Source organism: Dinoponera quadriceps, unplaced genomic scaffold (genome assembly GCF_001313825.1).
Source record: "Dinoponera quadriceps isolate SergipeBrazil2010 unplaced genomic scaffold, ASM131382v1 scaffold3024, whole genome shotgun sequence".
Classification (NCBI taxonomy): domain Eukaryota; kingdom Metazoa; phylum Arthropoda; class Insecta; order Hymenoptera; family Formicidae; genus Dinoponera; species Dinoponera quadriceps.
This window is the reverse complement of record NW_014557455.1, coordinates 307842-323439: the sequence shown is the minus strand read 5'-3', so window position 1 is coordinate 323439 and position 15598 is coordinate 307842. Positions and strand designations below refer to the sequence as shown.

At 47.2% G+C, this 15598-nt stretch overlaps 1 protein-coding gene across 8 annotated transcripts in view; it reads left to right on the top strand.

Moving 5' to 3' along the window:
• The window catches only part of LOC106749118 (cordon-bleu protein-like 1), an 87325-nt gene that overhangs the window by 32916 nt on the left and 38811 nt on the right, over positions 1-15598 (top strand). Inside the window, exon 1 of one of the 8 annotated variants that reach the window (XM_014628238.1) lies at positions 1506-1791. The exons of 6 other annotated variants lie outside the window; for them this stretch is intronic. In XM_014628238.1, the coding sequence (XP_014483724.1) occupies positions 1790-1791 (2 nt within the window). In that variant the 5' untranslated portion in view covers positions 1506-1789. Of the gene's footprint in view, positions 1-1505; positions 1792-2032; positions 2053-15598 lie in introns of those variants that run through there. One more of the 8 variants, XM_014628240.1, reaches the window with a different exon arrangement.

Sequence of the window (15598 nt, the reverse complement as noted above, 5' to 3'; positions counted from 1 at the left end):
TTTTCCGCGATTCACCGTCGCGACGGTGGCGACGGTTTACTTTCTATTCCGGTGTTTTATTCAAATTTCTTCATCGCACCGACTTTCTACCTTATCTGCCGCATTATACCGATATATTATCGCTGAGTTTTTATATAACTGCTCGCGGAATCGCTCGGCGGAATTATTGTTCACGTGAGCTTGATATATAATAATTTATCCTAATTAAGGTGAGTTTCTAATGCGTCTGAGGTGTGATTAAAAATTTATCAGTCCCGTGTTCGTCCGATATAATGCGAGTGATAGTCGCAGCTAGTCCAATTAATTTCCCCCGCCGCCCGGCGCAGGAAAGAGATCTCCCCGTCTTGCGGCAGTGCGCCCGAAAGGTTAGATCGATTGCATCGCGAATATTTCTGCGTGGTGAACGTGGTTCGAAAATGCGAGATCCGGCTTTCAAGAATCAGCGCGAGACTTACGCGACCGCTCGTGTAGTCGTCAGCGCGATCGCGAGACGGAACTTTTGATTCCGGGTCTCCGCGCTATTTTCCTCTCTCTCTCTCTCTCTCTTTCTCTTCTTCTTCTCTTCTTCGCTTCTTCTTCCCGCGCGCGCAGCTGCGCACTCACAGGTTTCCCGCGGTCACCTTTCCGCCACCATCCGAATATCTCCCGTCTGAATCACGACGGTGACCATTCGCGTGCGACGAGACATTTTTATCGACGGATGTCACGCGCGTTTCTTCTTCGATCGGGAGTGACCTCGGCGATTATGATGTATCCGACGCTGCGGGGCACCCATTCACGATGACGATACCCCGCGCGCGTGTATGGTTCCACGAGTCACGACTGAATTGTACTTGAGAAGTTCACGTTCGAAGCTCTCTCTCTCTCTCTCTCTCTCTCTCTCGGCATCTTATCTCGTGCACGCTATCGGTACACCGATGATGGTACGTTACAATCGATGATCGTGTCCTCCTTACCGTCCATTTTATTCTGGTACAGCTTTAGAAGCTAAAAAAAACAAAAAAGCTGATTCTTCGATTCATCGCATTTTTAAGAGGAAACCTTTCGGTCACGATTACGGCGCGACATCGTCGTGTGGCCATGGAATCACGTCCGAATCGATTCGGGGACGCGTGGTCCTCGGCGATCGACGACGTGTTGTGTTCGCGCGCGTGTCGGACGTTACGCACGTAAGCGAGCAACTCGTCCGCCATCCGCGGAATAAATTATCCTCGACCCTGATCGCGTGAAAATAACGCGACAGATCGATTCGTGTCGTCGCGTCACGTCGCGCAACACGTCGGCAATTACTTACCGCGCTGCTTGTGAATGCTACTGGCATACCATGGAGAGCAGGTGATGATGATGATGATGATGGTGATGATGACAGTCGCAGCTCGGCCTTCCCCTGCGGGACGGTCGCGGAAAAGAGGGAAAAACACGCCGACGACATTGCAAGGTTGGCGGATGTTGCAATCGCGGTGATGCAAGCCACCGGGGGACTGCCGTCTTCTTTGCGACGACGCGGAATCGCCGCCTGCTCAGTGCGAACCTATCTACCTCCTCGTCGCGAGCACCGCCGTTCCTTCCGCGTGGCGTTCGCTCGCGATAATGTATGAATGACGGCTCTCGGTGATTCGTGCGCGCGTGAAGGAACGCAACGCGAGGCGACTCGCCGAAAGTTTAACGGGACCGGTTCACTTTTCGGAGGACAGAGGGAGGAGAGGAGAATCGTAGGGTTATCGTAGGCTGTGTGACAGGGTGTGCCGGAGGATTCTTCGAAATGATGCGACAGTGACCGATTTTATCCATGTAAGTCATCGGTTTCATGTGATAAAAGTATTGAAAAAAGGGGAAGATCAGTGGTGAGGTTGAATAATCGATCTTTTTAATGCGTTGACAATGTTATCAGAATACTTGGACTCGTGTCTGTCTCTGTGTGTGTGTGTGTGTGTGTGTGTGTGTGTGTGTGTGTGTGTGTGTGTGTGTGTGTGTGTGTGTGTGTGTAACAATTAGGTGCATGAACAAATTTTGTGAAATAACTCTTCAAACAATGTCCAATTAAAAATGCCGGTAATTGAAAATTTTCGTCGCTTTGAATTAAGCCAGAACAAACGTTACGATTATACGATGAAACTATTACACTCGATAAGATCACTTTTATTGACTTATAACTTTATATACATGTCGTTATCACCTTTTTTTCCATCGGAGCAAAAAATATAATTCGCCGAAAATAATGATAATTTCAGTGAAATTATCATTATTTTTCTTCCGGTGTAGAGAATTTAACGCTCGCGATACGATGGATTACATTGAAGAAATATCAATAATATCGCCGAGATGATTTTCATGACGCGGAGTGTCGTTGCGAATTCATCTTCCCGATTCACCCGGGACCCTTTTATACCGACGGTTACAGAGCTTACGGTCGAACTGAACCACCGATTGCGTGTCGCGACGTTTCGTTTTATTACATAAACGCAATTGCATTGTCGATTATTCCCTTTCCCAGCCGGCGTGGTGGCTCCCTCGAATTTCATGCGGCGGCGCGCGAGGTGAACCAGTTCTCTCGTTCTCCCGTTCTCGTTTGTTGTATATCGGCGACGTGTCATTAATCCGAGAGAAAGTGGAACGCACGGTTTAATCGTTTTGTATCGTCCCGGCGCAGTCCTCCCCCTCCCTTCCTCCTTCCGAGTCCCGACGACGACCGGGGATCGAGGAGCGTCATCGCGACGCACGTTCCTGAGGGTAATAGGAATTTTTACGGGAAATCGTGAGCGTGGCCGACAAAAGTGGCTCGAGATTCACGATGACTCATTCCCGAGGAGTCTCTCGCTCCTGACTAGAAAATGCCGTCGAGCCGCTTTAATTAGCAAATAATGATGATCATGTCTCTCTCTCTCTCTCTTTTTCGACTCAACTCGATCGACTGTGTGCTCGCGGTAAATTACGCGATTAAATCGACTGCACGTCGAAGGTGCGACGCGTCGAAGCTTATAAATCGGTCTATTAAGGCTCGAAAGAATCCGCCACGAATCCGTGAGAGCAATAAGAATCTCTCTCACCTTCGTGCGAAATTACGTGCGACTCTCTGATATTGCGTGTCACATTGCGTCGTTGGATGACAACACGCTGATGAAGTGTCTATTTTAATCCGTCGCACTCATGCTTCGGATTTACGTTCCATCGTAAACCGTCGGTGTGTGCGTGTAGCAGCGGGAAGGGTTTTTTTTTTTCAATATTTATGTCGCTTGACTTCCGCGTTTTCCAACCGCCTCCTCGCAAACACACGCGCGGAAGAGATGCAACGCGCGGTCATTTAAATACCGGGATTATTTTTACGGCTTGAAAAGACACGCACGCGATTCCGATGGTAAACTTTGAATCCTCGTAATCCGATCCGATCAGCCTGACGAAAAAATCTCAATTCTTGCGTGGCCTGCATTATAATTCTTACGTTGACATACATTTTAATTTATCATATTAACATACATCATCATATATCAATACGTTATAGCTATCTGTAAAAAAAAAGGATCAACGGCAGAAATCTATAATATGGCAATAAGAATTGCAACTGTTATTATAGTTGACATTTTACATATATTTAATGAAAGGATAACGATCTTGCGATCTAAATTTCCAGTATGATTAGTCGGCTTCGGTTCTCATCATAAAATTGTAAAGCTTAAATATTGGTCCATTTGTTCCCAAAGATATCTTGGTCGCTATATTATTACGCACTTTCTGAACACCCTGTGTGCAGCTCTCGCTCGCGTGAATTCTAATCTGTTTTTACGTAATATTGGCGGGAGCTGCGTGCAAGGAATGCATCGTTGCACTTCTTCTTGCTTGGCCGAACGCCTCCGCAGGCAGCTGCTGCCGGTTCCTACGATGTAACCGATGTAACAACCATAAATCAACGCGACTGAACGAAGCCGATGTCGCTCGCCCTCCTTTTATTAAATTCACGGACACCCGCAGGGCGTCATTGTTATACTCTCGCGGTGTAACATGTAGCTGCACGCGCATTTTCCAATGCTGTCGTGTCTCATGAATCTATCGCACACTTGTTTCGCGTCATTCGACAAAAATGACAAATTGACAACGAAGTAATTTCGATTGTACAAGCCGATTATATTGCAATATTTTATATGTTGTATACTCTCTCTCTCTCTCTCTCTCTCTAAAGTACAATCAGCGTATTATCAGTAGTAAATACGACATATAGTTGAATACATACACATATATATATGTACATATATTTCTTCTATGGGATGCGTAACAGTGATTCGCAGTAAATCTTTTACCGGTAAAAATGAGCGAAACGTAAGAAAAAAAAGCTAAGTGGAAGTTTTCCCACAAAAAATTAGCGAAATATTCACTAATTGTCGGCACAATATTGCTTTAGTGATTCAATCATTAACATTTTCACTGATTTGAGAACACTTAAAAGAGTACGTGAAAGCACGCTCGCAACAAACCCGTTGCGCTTCTTATCGCTTCACGAATGAACGCGGAAATTGCTCGCTTTCGCGTGTCCAATGTGTCGAAATTCGAGTGCGTCGGGCGGAAATCACACCGGTTTAAATCTCCGTCTCTCACGCGAACCCGTCTCGTGTTTCTGTCGCACGGATTCCGCAGTGCGTAAGAAGTCACATCTGCGGAACGATTGTTGAAGAAGAAGAAAGAAAATAAAAAAAAAAACCGGCAAATTCGACACGCCGTGTGTCTTCTCGGCGGAAGTTCCGCTATTCGTGGCACTCCGGGCGTTCCCCGATTTTGTGGAGGTTCTTGCGTGTTCCGATCGCGTCTTATGCAAGCCGCCGACGAAGAATGAAAGTCGTGGGAGTGAAGCGATGGAGCGTAGATCGGTCGGATAGGCGCTCTTAAGAGGTCTGCTTTCTCATATTAGCGGAGAAAGATATCGTCAATCTCCCGCGAAAGAAACGAGAGACTCGCGTCCATATTCCATTCTCGTCTCATTTTTTTGTATTTTCGAGCCGGAGTGACGATTAAGTCCAAGTGCGGCCAATCGTGGCGAGTTGCAATTTATCTCCCGACATAAATGTCGATGTTGTTTATCAACGAATCGCGAGGCCGGGAGAGAAGTAAAAAATTGAGCAATAACGTCAAAGAAAGAAAAGTAAGATTATATTTTTTGATAACGATGTTCAATAAAGATAAAGTGAGTTTCCTCTGAATAACGCGGACAGATTTATCTTTCGACGTAACGTCGATATTGTTTATCAGTGAATCACGAGGCTAAGTGAGAGAATAAAATAGATAAGAAATCGAGGAATAAAAAAGTTTAGTAATAACATCAAAGAAAAGTAAGATTGAACTTCTCTCATCACTATGCCCGATTTAAGCAAGGAGCAGGTTCTATCGGAATAACGCGGATAGAGAACAATTAGGGGCGCAGTGGGTCGGATGCTTCTAAAAGTCAAAATTGTGACTAATCCAATAAAAAGAATTAAACATATTTTCTAAACTATGTGTGCTTTAAATTCTCATATTGTGCCTAGAAATAATATAAGCACGTTCATTTCGTGCTTGTATAGAAACGAGAATGTTAATGTATTATATATATATATTTACATATATATATATATATATATAAAATAACTAAAAAAAGTGTTATTTTAGCATATATGAATGTTTATTACTCAATCCCAAACCTATTTACGGAGATATTGAATATTGAAAAAAAATAGCAAACCCGTTTTACTGTGCGACGGCATGTTTCGCCCGCTGTCACGGCAGTGATTCCCTACCAGGAAGCGTGGAGACGAAACAAGAAACCGCCACGAGGAATTGGAAAATGGCCTACGCATCTACCGACGTTCTCACCTGCTCTAACGATATCTTGCGTAATAATACGCGTGTATACTGGCGTTAATTTGCATGCAGCCCGTGTGGGATCGCGGAAAAACATCGTAAACACTAATGCCGGCGAGCATCGCAGACACGAATACCTAGCTACTGTATTCCGACGATCTCCTTTTGCTTGCTTGTAGCTAATCGAATTCTTCTTTTATAATTACTCCGGGCTTCGAATCTAAATATTCATCGTGAAGCATAGACATGTGCAAATTATTCGACTTGATGTTAAAATTACATTTTCTATTCAAATATGTCTTTATTTATTTTTCTTCGCAAATATTTTAGCATTTCGCATTTCGTAAATTTTCACTGATAATAGACCCATGAATTCTAAATACAGAAGAGCATTTTACGAAAAATACATTCTAATCGAAAATATAACGCAGTCTTATATATACGGATAAATAAGAAAAAAAAAACATTAGTTTTGACCTAATAATTTGCGCACGGTAGTTATTACTAATAATCGCAGGCTTTCACATCACGATGGGCCTCGAAGTGAATTCACGGACTTGGAGGTTTTTTTTTTACGTTGTTCTCTCTTCGTGTAAAAAATGTACACGCGCGATCTACGATAAGATACAATTTAAAGGAAAGAAAAAGAGAGAGAGAGGAAGGAGGATATTTCTACACACACACACAGTCATCTTCTAATAGTGACATTACTGTTGTGATAATAGAAGGAGATCATTCATATGGAATTATTTCAAAGAGGAAAAACTAATCAAGATCAGCGATGATTAGAGATGTAATTACGAGCAGCACTTTTTTTTCCGTAAGCTAAGCGGCTTATTGTGCGGACGTTCTCGCGGTGTATCTTCCGAACATCGCTCGTGGCGTAGACACATTGTATTCTCGCCGGCATAACGACTCACCGCGCGGATCCACCGTCGGACAATCACGCGGATGGCCTTTCTTATCGGAAGTTAAATTAACCTCCATCGCGCGCGTCTCCCTCTCTCTCTCTTTCTCGCTTTCCCCAATCAGCGCCCGGCCGTTCTTTCATTTGTGCTCCATAGCACACGGCAATCGATAGCCTCGATAGAGAGAAAGAAACGTGTAAGACGAAATTGAATCGTACGTAGAAGATTATGGATATCTTTCTTTCACTTATGGACACTCGCAAACGCTGCTTATTAGTGTCCAACCGCACCTGGAATTCTCCGCGCGCGAGGGATCGACGTCTTGGTGGAAACTGCGAATCGTTCGCCGTGGAGATCGATTTTTTCTTACATAATTGCGGAAAATGGAGAAAGGCCGGGCGCTGACGCGCACGTTTGTAGGCCGCCGTGTTTCGCGCAATCGATGTGCCTTCCTCACTTGAAAGTTAATTTATTATTTTATATGCTTCATCGGGGTCGCTTTCATACGTTGGACAAACGCTTAATTTTATTTCACCGTACCGGTAGAGATTTCACGCGTGTGTGTGTGTGTGTGTTATTTTTTGTGCACGACGCAAGCAAGTTCGCGTCGAAGCTGCTCGTGAGAACGAAGTGCGGAACGATGGGAACCTCGGCCCCGAAGTGGTGGACGAATCGATATGCTAATGAGCGCATGTCGGCGCTCTCGGATTGTATTTTTGCTTCCTTCAATAATAGCGCGGCAGTTTCCTCTCTTAGAATTTCCTCCCGTACCGGCGACGTGGTGCGCCGGTTCATTCTGTATATTTCGAGGCGATCCGCCTCTGTCCGGCTACTCGAATGGTATTGCTAAAGATTTCCAGGCGGTTCAGGTTTGATCATAAGGAAGAGACTAAAAGGCCTTCGCGTCTGGCATGTACAGAACACCACTGCCAGTCGGGGAGGGGGCAGGGGGAGCTACGAGCAATAAAAGCGGCGCGGAGTGGCGAGAGAGGAAAGCAAGGAAGAAGCAGAACGAGTAAGAGAAACGAGGGGCCAGCGCGGGGCAGGGACGTTGATGGTAACTCGAGTTTTTTGTCGTCTCGCAACTCCTTCGGCTCCTCGCAGCTTGATTATCCTTGCGATCCTCTTTTTTTTCTCTCCCGTCTCTTTCTCTATTTTTCCTCTCTTCCTTTCTCCTTCTCTCTCTCCCGCCGCTGCTCCTTTTGATTCAGTTAGGTGCCCGACGGCCGCGTCGTTCTGTGGTCGCCCCGCGAAAAATCGTTATTTCCGAGATGGTGATTCACGAGGGTTTAGTAGTTTCGGCGAGAGTTTCCGAGAAGGAATGCGCCGCAAATGAGAGCTCGCGGAATGCGCGAACGGCACCGAGATAGTCCGATCCGGGAAGGAATAAATGTGAGTAATTCAGCGCGGCTCGATCGAGCCGGTAGATCCACGCGATCACGTTAGAATCACTTCCCCAAGTGCCCCCGGGTCGATATTTTAGTTCTACGTTAAGGTCCGTGTTCTGAATTTATCGATAAGAGTGCCTTAAATGTGGCATCGAAGGAGCACGATAAAAGACCTTTGAAGACGTAATGTACAACTGATTAGACTTAAGTAGAGTGACTTAGAGTAAAAGGAAAGTGTTCGGACAATCTTACACAAGCGTGCTGATTCGAACACAAATGTCACTTTATGAATATATCTTTTTATTTGAAAGTGCAACGCAATAAATCTTGGTATGCGTTTTCTCGCTTCTGACGTCACTGAACAAGGACAATTATAGCGCGAGGTATAATCAAGAGCCTTAATGTGGAATCGAAATTTCGTCTCAAGAGCTTTCCAACGCGATTCGTCGCGCGCAAAAAACGTCACCGGACCGCACTGTGGCGATGTAAACGTTCACTCCGGGGAAAAATGTAAAAAGGCCGAGGGAAGGTTCCTAAAGTGAAGGAATCGAAGGATCACTAAAGATTAGCCTTGTGATTAGATGCGAGATGAGATTCACAGGAGCTCGGACCGCGTGCGGCAGCTGCGCGCAATCACCGATCGGAGTGCCTGCAATAAACGCGATTACATTCCGGCCGAAGGGGCAAGGGGCAGGGAAATCAGCCCGCAACTCGGAGTTCGAAGGGATCGTAAATAAAACGAGTCTCTCCGTGTTACGCCGCCGGTGAGCCGGCTTTGAAACGCGAGCGAGCGAACGAACGAACGCTTCTGATTTTAACCTTGCTTTACGAGTCCCTTGAGTGAAGTTCGATTACAGGGACCCCCCCCCCNCCCCCCTCCCCCGTTCGTCGGTGCTTCTCTTGTTCGTTAATCCGACCCAAGGTTACAGGTCGGAAGAATTGGAGCGATCTTTTTTCGTCCCGCGTTCCTCAGATGGTAGACCCATCTCTCCCCCTTTTCCACCTCTCCTCGTTCATGTTCCTTCATTCTTCCTTTAACTACGCGTCGCGTGGTTGAAGATGCGCGTGTGAAACCCACACATCGGCGGAAGGGGCGGGATTCTTCCCTCCCCACCCTCTCTCTCTCTCTCTCTCTCTTTCTCATTCTTTCCCTCCTCTTCCTTCTTTCTCCTTCAGGCTCCGAGGAGGTCGCGAGCAAGGCCACCGCGGGCGTTGCTCTCTTGAGCCCGATCCCCCGTGTCATGTGTGCTCACTTAGGCGTATATGCACCTTCTTCACCTACGGTTATCAGTGGAGCGCCTCGCACCGTCACGTCGAGGATTAATCCTGCGGGCTTCGTCGCAGAGATTCTCAAACCTGTTGACAGCGCGCGACCTACATTCTCTCTCTCTCTTTCTCTCTCGCGTCTGCGAGCGAACGTCTACGCCTCTCGGACTGGGAACGCGAGAGAGTCGCTTGAGAAAAGGGAGATTGCAATTAGCAGACCGCGCGAAACGGAGAAATGCGGTTACATGGAGCGTCTCGTAGGTTGGGCGTCACCGTTTTAGTGGGTTAGCGGGATAAGTAGGAGTCCTCAGACGCGCGCGCTGTGTTTGCTAAGGTAATTAACGTCTCGGTGTTATTGAAGCGGAAGAAGAATTAGGCTTTCTCTTTTAATTCGCGAGTAGGCGCGAGATTGTCTTCTCTTAAATAGGGTACTTTGAATTCGCGAAAATTATCGCCGGCGTCAGATGTACGAGCGTAAATATTTATATTCGCGAAAGCCGCGAAAATAGTGTCCATCCTACCACATGCGCAGATACGGCGCGGCGTACGACGGGGGCGATCTTTCGATGGGCATGCTGTACGTACGCGAAACTTGTTGCAACAACCGTGTCAAGGCGAGAAGTCATACGAACGCGACTTCTACACGTCAGATCGATACAAGCAGTCGCGACTGTGCGTCGAGCAAATGACATGGAATTACCGCTCTCGGAACGTCACATTCGGCCTGGATATTATCTCACAGGCTGCAATTCACCCCGTGCGTTTCACAAAGTCCACTGAACATTATCTCCCTCCACACTTCCAACTCGCTGGAAGGAATATCGATATATAAGCCTCGTCTGACCTCTCGGGTCATCGCGAAATATTGCTCGATTGAAGAGGCTGAAAAACCGGTAATTATGTTTACTCGATTCTTTAGCACTTCTTACCTGTGCAAATTTTCCCGGATTCGGGATATATTTTGAATCGATGCTTACGATGAGCTTGGGCCCGTATTTGCGGATACATAAACTTATACTTGAAACAAATATCACTTGACAGCAGTACATATTTTTCTCTGCGTGCGGAACCCGTCGTAATGTTCAGTGAACCTCGAATATTTCGCTTGAATCACTTGACATATTGCATCACTTGCGGATACGCGTCAACACTGGCAAGAACGATTAGCATAACGGACGCAATTCCGTGGCGAAATTGCGCCTGAAATAGCGGAACGATAAGTAAAAAGACGCGGGTGCTCGTGCGAGGTGCCGCGCCGGCAGCGCATGTGTGTGTGCACGCGTGTTTGCTTGCACGGACAAGTGCGTTGCGTAACGCGCAAATGAACGTTGCATTCTGGATACAATAGCGACGTGCAATCGTGCATACGCGATCGCGCCTGGTCGGAGCTCCTTTCATACACCGAGCGCTTTGGTATCGCGCTAAGGATGAATTCTGTGAAGCGCAAGATGTCCTCCGTTCTAATCCGCTTAGAGTTCGGGATCAGAGTTTCGTCGTACGCGCGTGACGACGTTGCTTTGTGAACCCGCACTATTCCATTCTATTCTATTCTTGATGAGGCTTGACTCGTCTCGGATCTCCGCCGGCAAACAATTCTCAGACTCAGACGGGGTACTCGCACTTATCATAATCCATTAATAAGAATTGACAATACAAGAAAAGAGAGAGAGAGAGAGTTTTAGAGATTATTGTTTAGCCACTTGGGTGCGTACCCACTCGATGCACAGCGTGAAGTGGTCTCGAGGTTCTGCCGGATGTGGACGCAGACACGAAACGACAGCACTCGTCAATACGTCCCTACAGCTCTTAATTGGTTTTTTCATGACGCAAGATCGGAGTAAAAATAACAAAGGAAGGAAAAATATAAGAAAAGATGAGGAAGAGACAAAATTCGACATCCTATATCGTTTTATATTATTAGAATCAATTTATCATTATATTATTAGAATTGAAACCGAACTTGTTTTGCTATCTTAATTCCTACTATGTTGTAGAATTAAAAAGTTTAACACAGGGGCGAAACTCCGACTCGGGTCCGTTCAACAACGCTCGAGGAAATACTATTCATCAGTAATCCGACGCGCTTCTCCACGCCCCTCGAGCGCTCGCGCGCGTGCCCGTCTATCGATCTATCGATCGTGAGAGAGCCGGAAGTCGATCTGTTTGGCTGGCCGGTACGGCCAGAGAAACGTCGGCCGGATCCACTGGGATCGGCATTGACCATTCGTACGACGGCAGGAAATCTCATCGATATCACCGACACGCTTTCTTGAGCCCCGTCTTGGCGAGAAAAAGACGAGCAGGAAGACGAGGGTCTCGCGCGCGCGCGTCTTTCGCTCTTCCCGTCCGCGAAATCATCGGGTCTGTGCACGTCTCTTCATCGTCTTCGTCTCCATTCTTTTTTTTCTCTTTCCCTTTCTTTTTTCTCGCAAACCGTGCCGTGTTGGACGCGCGGGTTTCTTGGCGAATCTAACGACGGAAAAGCGGCCACGTAATTCGCGCACGCTGCACGGCGCTCAATGTAACCGCCAGCTTGTTTTTGCGCCGCCAAATTATCGCTCGACAAAACGCGCGTCGCGAAACGACGGCCTCTTCTTCTTCTTCTTCTGCGGCGACCGTCTCCGCCACGCCACCGCGAATTACCGTCAAGCGGGACACGCGATCGATAATCTCGGGCTTTCGTCCGTGAATTTAGAGTCTTTAGGCGGCGAGTTCCGGCGAAACTACGCTCGTTGGACAATCATTGTTTCGCTTATCTATTCGTATTCGATCGGATCGGGGAAAAGGAGAGAGAGTTGAAATTTGACTGAAAAGCACCGAAGCTGGACACAGGTATGGTAAACCGACATACCCATGTTTCTCGACCGTAAATTACTTAACTCTACTGAACGTACACGAACTTCGTCCGCTGTGTATACTCGAAGCCGAAGCTGGCAGTTTCTCTATTTGCAAGCGCATTTAATAATAATGTTCACAAAACGATCGATATATTTTCATAGAAAAGTGTTGCTGGTTTTCATTTGTGTGTATAAATTTTAATTTTACACCCTCGACAAAGCACTCTAACAGCAAAACAAGTGCGTCGATTGTTCGTGCTTTTCCACGAAATTAGATCTAGGTACTTCGCTTCGCTTTACTTCACGAGTAAATCTCTCTTCGATAAATTACGTTTTAAGGAAATTAAGTCGCATCACTTTGACGGAATAATTTCACGCTTCGGTAAGTTAAAGTGACTTGAGGCGTAATAAGTCGAGCGTGCAAAAATTCATTAGCGCGATCGCGAAATCGGTTGCATGTAAACCTGCCGTCGTGTGTTCGGCTTAGTCGTTCCATAAATCGTCGGCGTACCGATTTATCCATCAGGCACGTCATTAACCAGGCCTATTAGCCAAATACACGAAGTACCTGGTCCCCGCGAGTTACGCAACTGTCGCGCTTTCGTTCGCGTCGTTAGCCGTTTTTAGGCGTTTTTCCACGCGCGCGCCAGAGATGCACGCGACTTCGCCGCGCGAATTGCGATTGGCGAATTCTTTCTTTCCTCGGGCTCCGATATAGCGCGGCCTTCCTCGCGTTCACGCAACATCGCGTATCGTAAACGATCGACTTACAGCCGTGCGTTATGCAACACGCGTGTCGATCCCGCGATCGGTCCTGATTTTCCGCGACGAAATCGAAAAATAAACCAGAAAAAGTAACCCCGTGCTTTCATATTTACAAATTGTGTCATGTGACGTTCCATAGTTTTTACTCCCCCCTTCCTCTCTGCCATCATAGTCCGTCACGCGAACTAATAGATCCCCCTTTCTCGTGGCGTGACGTAATTGCGGAATGACGCCTAAGTATGCTTATTATTATTACTGACACTGCAGTGGTGTTCACTACAAAACTGTTTTTCCCCGGCTAATTACTTCGCGAATGTCAGACACTTTTTTTCTCGGCGTTAAATGCGTATGTAGATTGGTTATGAGACGAGATTCGACGCTTGAGAATCTCGTGATTTTTTGCAGAACGCAACGAAACGTTTATAGCGCGCATAAATTGAATGAGGATTGTGCAATTGTGCGCTTTTAAAATGAGCGGAGCCAGAGAATGCACAATATCGCCGGGTGGAATTTCGTATACGCGAGTACACGAGAGTTAGTTGTATATTTGATATCAGCGCGAACGATTATTTCGAAGTGGTCTGACGATGAAAAAAACAAATCTCGAGCGATATTCAGTACGTACAGCGTGGTACATTCGGAATGATAAATACCTGAGATACTACGCGCGCGCAGATCGCCCGCGATATTTTGCATACCGCATCCTTCTGCGATCGCGGCTTGAAATCGCGAATCCGGTGTGCCCGGACTCGATCGTTTCAATCGCGCAGGTTGGCGTGTGTTAAACGGCAATAAAAGCGATAGATCACCATCGCTATCATTATCAGCGATCGACGGTCACGGTGAGTTATCACGCGATATGCGCGCGCACGCGAGGGGAAGAAAAGTGCGAGAAATCAATTAAGACGCGCGGCGATTAACGAGCCAAAAGCGCCGTGATGAGTGAATTTATTGCGCTGTCTTCTAGAATTCATCTGCCGCTTGATCGCGCCTCGATGCGCGCGCAACTCGGACCTGTCTTCGCTGTCGTCGCGAAACGGATGTATCGTCCGTCATGTCGTTAATCGCCGCTTTTACCCGGACGAAGAAAGACGTCGGCGAAGTGAACGTTTCTCCTCCCCCCCTCTCTCTCTCTCTCTCTCTTTCTCACGCGCCGCGAATTCCGCAGTAAATCGGCGAAAATCCCCGGAGTCTCGGTTTCTCCTCGTTTCTCCGTTGTTTCTGCTCGCTGAGAGTCTCACCATCGACAATTTTAATTCTCGCTAGAAGATTAACGCTTCAAGTTGCAGACGTTTTATCTCGTTTGTTTCTTAAGGTTGCTCCTTATCCCGGCGTTCCGCCATGAGCCTCGAAATTAGGATAATTTCGGATAATTGGCAGATCGCTTTCATAGGATGAAGAGCCGATATAATGGTGATTTCCGATCAAGCTGGAATTTCTAGAACGACGGACTCTCATGTCCGGCTAATGTCGTCATTACGGCTATCGCCGGACGATACCTTGCGGTATCCCCGTCGCGAATTTCTCGGCAAATCGACAAAAGTTTCTGGAATCGATTTCTCCTCGTTCTGTTCTTCCTGCTCGCTGAGAGCTTCGTCGTTAATATGATTTTAATTCTCGATTGGAAATTGAAATAAGCTGAGATTAGAGATATCCTCTTGTCCATTTCATAAGGTTTCTCTTTATCCCGATACTTTCGTATATCCTTCAAATTAAGATAATTTCGGATAATTGGAATTACTTTTCACAGGATTGCCGTTTGTTGGGAGCCTCATCGTCGGTAATTTTAATCCCCGGTCGAAAATTAAAATCGAGGCTGAAGTTCGAGATATCTCCCGATCATTTCTCTTCACGCGATCGCTCTTTATTCCGACGTTCCACCATACTCCCTGCAATTAGGATAATTCCAGATAATTGGGAGATCGTTTTCGCAGGAGATAAAGAGCCGACGATGTCTTTCAACCGGGCTGAAATTTCGCGACGGAAACCTCGCGTCCGTCCGACATATCGCCATTGCCGAGCATTGCCGAGCGAAAACCTCGGCGGTTTCCCCGTCACGTTCGTTTAACGCGATATTATAACGTCCGGCTGCAGATGCATGACGTGCGCGCGCGCGGTGGTCGTGGGAAATCTGAGAGGTCGGATGGAGGAAGCGGAAGCGGCGAATCTCTCGAAAGAAAGTCACGTTTGCGAATGCCACGCGGGTGCAGCGAACGATCCTCACCTTGAGTCGTCGTGGCGGCGGCGGTCGTCTCTCTCTTTCACGAAGAAAGACGAGCTCTCTTCGCCTTCCCCTCTCGCTCTCTCGCACCCGCATCGCTGGTTTCTTCTTCGGAGAGGTCAGGTTCGTGCCACTGTCCCCATCCGTTTGTCTCGCCGTCGGTCTGTCTGTTTCGCCCGTCCGTCCGTCTGTCTGCCGGTGCACACGCCTCGGCGTTTCATCTTCCAGAAGGCGGCGTCCGGTTTTACATGCCCTGGAAAAAGGAAAGGCGAATCGCGCCAGCCGGCGGTGGAATACGAAATCGCGAGCTGCAAAGTCACGCACGCGACTCCAGTTTCCTTTTTACTCGCTCGTAATCGTCCCCCCTTCCCCCCCCCCCCCCCCCCCCCC